Raw genomic sequence first — 7,643 nt, 5'->3', positions numbered from 1 at the left:
AACTAGCTACATGCGTTGCATCGATGAAAATATATGTCGCATGAGTGACAATATATATACTGGAATGTACAAATATGCTCCTTAATGGTCACATGTAAGGATCCTTTTTTTGCCAACGAAAACCTTTTCGACTGTTTAATAGATTCATCTGAACATGTAAACCTCGCGTGACATTGCTTTTTCGATTGCGATATTCACAGAGTACACCTATTCTTTCGCCCGCACGATTCGGAGCATATGAACATCTACATCGGGGATTCCGACAAGATCAGCACGAATCCCAAGTGCGGGGGCGATCATCAAATCGATGAGAACCAGCCTTCCATGGTCTCGTGTCAGGGGATGAGGGGGCGCTATGTGGGCGTGCGTCTGCCTGGACCTGATTCACAATCACTGCATTTATGCGAAGTCCAAGTATTTTCGGGTAGGTGTCAACTACATTGACTTTGTACATGTTTGTTTAATCATACTTGGGTAACCTTAATTTCTGCTGATACAGTCCTGGGTCGGCTCCGCTGATTCGGACTTTGGCTGAGTGTACTCCGAGTGACAGCTTGGAAAATGAATGTGTAAACCCAGCCATAGATGAAGCCTGTAATTATCTCCATGAAAAATGGAGATATTGTTTTTGGTGTGTCTGTGTGTCTGTGTGTGTGTCTGTGTGTGTTTCCGGACTATTGTAGTTAGCATAACTTAAGAACCTCTGGATAGATTACGATGATATTTGGTATGTGGGCGGGTGTTGTGAAGCCGAAATTCAAGGTTGATTTTGGGCCCTCTGGTATGTGACCTTGATACTGCAGCAGAATTTCAATTTTTGTATATTTTGACCTGGACGTGCTATGGTCTCGATTTTTGGGTGGCAGATAGCTTGAGATGTAATAAAAAAGTGGTGTAGGTTTGGGCCCCCTAGCAGCTTGCTCTGGAACTGCAGGGGTGTTATTGTGAAAATCTTCTAAGAAGAATAACCGAAGAAAGGAACAACCGATTTCCATGATATTTAATATCCAGGTAGCTTAAACAGAGATATACACAATGAAGTGTAAATTATGCTTATTGGGACGTAATTTTTTTGTCCTTTTTTTTGTTCTCTTCATTTATTATACGGATACCAGACGACGACTGCCTGGTAGAGCCCGCCGACCGGCAGGAGTGCGGCTTGGGAGGCATAACTCCTATCACTCCTGAGGAGTGCCATCGCCGAGGATGCTGCTTATCCACAGTTGGTGCAATCAAGTGCTTTCACAAGAAAGGTGGGTCAAGTTATTAGTCGTTTTTGTTATCATTGATATGCACAGTCGACTCCGCTTGGCAGAGAAAATATTCTAAGTTTCTTTTGTCATTCTCCTCCTTCCGCTATTGCCAATTTCCAGCTATTCTAAAGAAAAATACTGTAATACATTTGTTTTCGTATTTTGAATATGTTGAGGTTTTCCGGACACGAATATGCTTGCAGAAACCGCTAACACAAACAAACATAAACGAAAAAAAAGAGGAAAGTTAAATTAAGTTGCAAAAAGAACAAGTTAGCTGTTAGATATACTGTAATTTTGTTTCTTTCACTTTAACTTTATGTTCACTGTTTTGACGGTCACCTCTGTACCGTGAATTTATCATCCCTGTAAATAAAATCCGTTGTTTTTCATGATTTCTTCTCACATCCGTTCTGTAAATCACTTTCCACCACCTGAAGATAAATTACAGTATTAATAACAGTAACTGCTATAACTTTTTAAATGCGTAATAACAAACATGTCTTGATCTACTGCTGCGTTCGGTTTCACAGTCTTTGAAAACACCGCCATAACTGGAAGCAAGGCTGTCAGCGCCACAACTGAGAAAGATTCTCCGGACGCCACAGCTGTGGCAGGGTCTCCTGACGTCATAACTGTGACAGATGCGGGTGACGTCACACCTGGGAAAGGGTCTACTGACGCCTTAGCTGTGAAAGAGTCCGCTGACACCGCTGTCGCTGCGGGCGCCGAAACTCTGATGGGTGGTGCTGACGCCACAACAGATTCTTCTGTGACTCAGGGCATGATGACTGCTCTTGGTAGGTAATCTCCGCATGCTTGTTTTGGACAGCCTGTCTTTTAAATGGAAATGTTCTGGTTGGTTCTCCTTTGATACAGATGCTTGCCTTTATTTAACTTTCAGCCGTGGTTAAAGACCATTGAAATGTTTGTATTTTGATGTTTTGAAATAAAAGGGAAGGAATTTCATCTCATTATTGGCTCTGTGTGTGTATGCGTTTGTGTGGTACATTTTGCATTATTGACTAATCATGTCGATGATATGATAAAAGTTCATGTTGGAAAATGCTATATCATGTACCCACGACTAGTCGCGTCGGTTCTACATGCATGCTCGGCATATTCAATTGAATATGAAAGTTATCTTTTAAGTATAATTAGCAGTCAACAACGCACGTTAATGCTGCATCTAAAATAGCAACTGCTTGTTAAAATAGCGACAGCTGATGCTGAAACAGAAGACATCAAGGACACAGCAAAAACGGATAAGGTGGCCGAGGACATGGCAGCCGCTGGAGACACCGACATCCCACCAACTCCTGGTGGTGAAACAAGCACCGACGCTCTGGCAGGTGATGACGGTGAGATGGCAGATTTACTATTTACAGGTTTGCGTAGCAAAACCTTTTTTAGATCCGTTTGCATGTGCGGTGGCCGCCATCTTGAATTGTGACGTCACAGGGTCGCCATACCATTTTATTGGGAGGGGTGTTTCTTGGGGTCGCTAGCGTTCTATTTTTTACAAATCGGCACACAACTATCACACATTCCAGTCAAATAAAAAGAAAAATTCAATACCAATTCGTATTTATAAAAAGACCCCATAATCGCTTAACTAACATAGCAAACCTGAAGTATATGTAGCACAAATACTTAACTCTAGTTTCTGATTTTAGTAGCTGTTGTTTATTGGTTTTTGTTATCCTTAGTAGGATCGTTGTCTCAAGGAACAGCCGAATTAAGATTCATGCAGCCATTAGCATGAATCCTAAACATTTTTTGCAGAAGTTTCGATTGGTAAAATTCTTTAAATAGATCTAAAGCAATATTTAGTTGTGCCATAATGACCAATATCTGCCGTTTTGTACGACGTTTTTTTCTAGGTAATAGTATCAAAATATATATTACATGTAATCATAAAAATAGTAGTGTCATGATTGATAACATTTATCCTTTACATCTATTTGATAGATTCTGGAGCCTCTGTTGCTACCATTGCCTACAGCGTGATGGCTTCGATCTTTCTGACCAATGTCGTCTTGTCTTACTACAACATGCACGCTTAGGACAACGTTACATTGCTGGTGCATTAGATTAAGGGCAGAAAATGTTCAGACAGAATTTGGTTTCTGAGCTTTAAAAAAAACTTTAATGTTGTAGGATGCGAAAATCGAACCTTTGAAAAACGTTTATTTGGAATTGATGTCTATCTTCGTGAAGTTGGTAACGTAACGCTACCAGTTATCGTGCGCTACCAGTTATCGTCCACTTTGAGTCATGTCCAGGTCTCGTGAGCAATAAAGATCGGCATAAGTATGACCCTTAGTCATGACTCCCCTTTATACAAAACAATTGAATAGGTTTAGGTCCATCGACATAACAGAATAAACTCGTGAACCAGTAACAGCAAGTTGAATTGAAGCGCGATGCATGAAATATTCCATATGAAATTCGACACCGCGTACTTCATCATGTTTTTCTCACTTTCACGATAACTAGTATATTTCAAAAGTAGCTGACGTTTAACATTTCTCTGATGGTCAAACTATCCATGGTGATTTGAGATTTGAAACTCTTACTAGTTTTAGGAGTTTGATACAACCTAGCGACCGGCGAACCGATGGTACATTTTTCACGTCGAAACATCATGACCATGAAAGTCTCGTGCCGCACATGTCGGGGAAATTTACTGCACAACATTATGCTATTTCATAGCGCCAAGCAAGCGGCGGGAAAAACATAGTGTCTTAACAATCATTTGTTTGCAGAATACTTTGGACATTGACTTTTCATTTTTTTTTCTGGTATATGAACTTCAAGTATAGCGCCAAGAGGAGAAAGACTGAAGTGGACGATAATGGGTAACCCTAGCATAATTCTTCATCATAGACCTCAGTATAAATACATGCTTGCACGGCGTTAAACAGGCGGAAAAGAAGTTACAGACCATGCATTTTTCTTTTTAAAATAGCTGATATTTCTTTCCATGGGTTAAACATTTGGCTCTGTCCCTGCGGTTTTCAGATAAATGGCGTTTTCCATGAATTGGACGATAATTGGTAACGTCACGTTAGATGGCAATGTCAATCTTTTGACATGCATATACATACAACATGTTTATCGACTAGAATGTCAATATTATTATAGCCTAGATTGAAAAAAGAGAGAAAGGCTTCTATTTAACTGGAAAAGGAAATAATTGTCTCTATCTTAGAGAAGTAACATTTGCATTTACAAAATTGATATATGATTCTATAACAGCGTATATAGAGAGATAGGGGGAGAGAGAGAGGGGAGAGAGAGAGATAGGGATATAGGGAGAGAGAGATAGAGGGAGAGAGAGATGAATCGTTTCAAAATCCGGTCTAAACCTTTTTTTTAACACAGAAGGGGGATATTTTTCATTAGAACATGACCACATGGCCAATGAGAGTCTTCAATTATTGGGACTATATCTGGAAAGGACATGGTTATCTTACAGCCACACATGAGCAACTTTTCAAAAGGATCAAAACGAATCAAATCCTTAAAGAATAACAGGTACAAATTCAGAAAAAGACAAACAAAAGGATCAATAGTTTGACAACAGAAGTTAACCAATCATTACATTGAAATTGAAAGTTGGGAAACCAGGAAACAGAATCACATTTTTTTTTTTAGATTTGTGAAAAGAAGACGCACAATGATCTCAACTCAAACAGTTCAACCAGTTCAATGAATTGAAAAAAGGAACATTTTACTAAAACAATCTTCGGGGATGTGGCCATGTTCTAAAACAGTTATAATGTGGCTTCGGCCTCTATATAGGAAAATAGTGAAGCTCCCCCACTTGGGGCTTCTCGTCAAGGTAGCCCCTTGTGGGAGGGTCTTCACTATTTTCCCACAGAAAGGCCGACGCCATGTTATAACTATTCCTTTTCTTTTTAGTTTCAAGTTTAAGATTAATCTCTTTATCACATCCATTTATATGCATTTGTACTTATCTTTTGACTGTCTCTCCTTCGAATCCTTGCGGGATAAAATTTATTTATTACATTACAAGCTATCTGCCACCCAAATATCAAGACCATAGCACGTCTAGGTCAAACGATACAAAAGCGGAAGTTCTGCTGCAGTACCAAGGTCACACACCAGGGGGGCCCAAAATCGACCTTGAATTTCGGCTTCACAACGCCCGGCCACATACCAAATATCATTGCATTCTATCAAGAGGTTCTTGAGTTATACTGACTACAGTATTGCGGAAACACAAACACACACACACACCCAGACACACACCACAAACTATATCTCCATTTTTTATGCAGATAAAAGATAGCAATCGTGCTTGCCCAAACCTGTGTGTTTAGGAATACAAATGTAAATTGAGTTTATTGAGACAATCCATTGGTAAAGCAGGGTAGGTTCTGATCGTATCTTCGTTATGTTGAATCCAAAGAAAGTACTATACTTTACAATACTTTGATATTTTGTTTTGCTTCAAGGGGGGTCGAGCTGCATTATCTTGGCAAACGATATTGACTTATGTTAATGGCATTAATTTTGATCTTATTCTTATTTGTCTTCACATATTTATCGTATTTGCGACGTTCTCCGTTTCATTTTGTTACACTTTGGTGGGATTGTTTAGTATTTCATGGATTGTGTATCTATCAATAAATCCTTTAAAAAGGCATGAGGTCGAAGATTTTTTTCACCTTTGCGAAATATTTACTTTTGAATATCTATTCATATATTATACTTTAATTGTATTTTATTAAATATGCAACGTGGGTTTTTGCGGCACTTATACTTTACATTTTGAATATGCACCAGTAGTAATAATAAATATCCAAGCAGATGTTAGGGTTGTGTGCGGTTGCATCGGCGGTACAGATAACGTATTACGTTAAATTCAATAGAATCGCCTACGCATTACGCTAAATTCAGGAAATCAATCACGCAAAATGTGGTAAACAGTTTTAGACAATTAATAACACTCTTTCGTAAGACTAAGCTTGGGTTGTCTGTCACGTGACATAACTAATCAGCTACCGAAGGACGCACCCTACAAGAACAGCAGCAACCGGTGCTTGAGGCATTCTACACGAGCTCCTGTCCAGAAGGTGCTAACTTGAGCAGTACTGTCAATGGTCGCACGAGAGGTTTTACTTTTAAACGTGACGGGGTTGCACTTAACGCAACCAGCTTCACGCTTTTTCGACCCTTTACCCTCATTTAAAGCAAGCCTGAGATAAATTTATTACCTTCGCCGAGAAGGTTATGCAGAGGGTAGCGTTTGTGTGTGTGTGTGTCTGTAGTGGACCAGGATTACTCAAGAATGCCTTAATGGATTGTTTTGATATTTGGTATGTTGGTAGATTTTGATGAGATCTGAAAACGATCAGATTTTGGGTCCTCTGGCGGCTTCTAACGGTACTGCAGCGGAACTTCCTGTTTTGATATCTCGTGTTCTGGACACGCTATGGAACCGACTTTTGAGTGGTACATAGATCTTTGGACAGAGAGTAAGTGGTACGGGTTTGGGCCCCCTAGCGGCTTTTTAGGAACTGCAGGAGCAGGTTTTGCGTCTGACTTTGAAAGGGAATAACTCAAGAAGGGCTTGATGGATGGCAATGATTTTTGGTAAGTAGATAGCTTGAGTGATGATGTACATGATTAGATTCTTCTTATGCAAATCGGTATCTAATTTGAAAATTAATGATGAAAGTTTAAACATCCGCCAAATTCCATGATAGAACTCTGAAATATGTGATATATGTAACTGTGGAAGAGAGAAATATTAATTGATATGAACTATGCAAATGAAGACCTCATTTGCATAATTAATGAGAAAATACTATAACAAAATGGCCTTGATGGATGGTCATGATTTTTAGTATGTGGATAGCTTGTGTGATGCTTGGTATGATTGGATGATAATTATGCAAATAAGATTCTAATTTACATAATTAATGAGACAACTTAAAAAAAATCCGCTTTGTTCCATGATATGACTATTCAAATTGTAACTGAGGAAGAGAGGACTGTTAATAGATAGAAAATATGCAAATGTGGGCCTAATTTGCATTCTTAATGAGTAACTTCTATTATTCCACACTGGCAAATGACGGCAATTTCATACATTTAATACTATTTTGTGGCATCGGGAAGTTATGTGAATGTGAACATCGCTGAATCAAATTATGCTAATAAGGGCCTTATTTGCATAATTGATGATAAGTATTAGCATAACCTCCATCTGGACATGTTATATTTTTAAGACAATCAACTGGTGTGATTTATAATTGATGACAAACACTCCTAATACGTCAGTCATAAAGGTTAAAATCATTTGGCGAAGGTATGAGGTCGTGGAACTCTAGTTCAATATAGCATTGGCCCTTTCAA

The 7,643-nt window shown here is 39.0% G+C and overlaps 1 protein-coding gene across 2 annotated transcripts; it reads left to right on the top strand.

Moving 5' to 3' along the window:
- The first annotated feature begins 203 nt into the window (after positions 1–203).
- On the top strand, positions 204–5,928 carry LOC136424661 (integumentary mucin C.1-like). Of its 2 annotated transcripts, none has more exons than XM_066413286.1 (5): positions 204–424; positions 1,116–1,253; positions 1,787–2,053; positions 2,477–2,605; positions 3,225–5,928. In XM_066413286.1, exons 1-5 carry the CDS (start codon positions 238–240, stop codon positions 3,317–3,319), a joined length of 816 nt encoding a protein of 271 aa, XP_066269383.1. In that variant the 5' UTR covers positions 204–237; the 3' UTR covers positions 3,320–5,928. The 2 variants fall into 2 exon arrangements, with proteins under 2 accessions (XP_066269383.1, XP_066269382.1); XM_066413285.1 differs by having other exon boundaries at positions 2,477–2,614.
- The last annotated feature ends 1,715 nt before the right edge of the window (positions 5,929–7,643 follow it).

This window comes from Branchiostoma lanceolatum, chromosome 18 (assembly GCF_035083965.1).
Source record: "Branchiostoma lanceolatum isolate klBraLanc5 chromosome 18, klBraLanc5.hap2, whole genome shotgun sequence".
Classification (NCBI taxonomy): Eukaryota; Metazoa; Chordata; class Leptocardii; order Amphioxiformes; family Branchiostomatidae; genus Branchiostoma; species Branchiostoma lanceolatum.
This window is presented reverse-complemented; position numbering and strand designations above follow the sequence as displayed.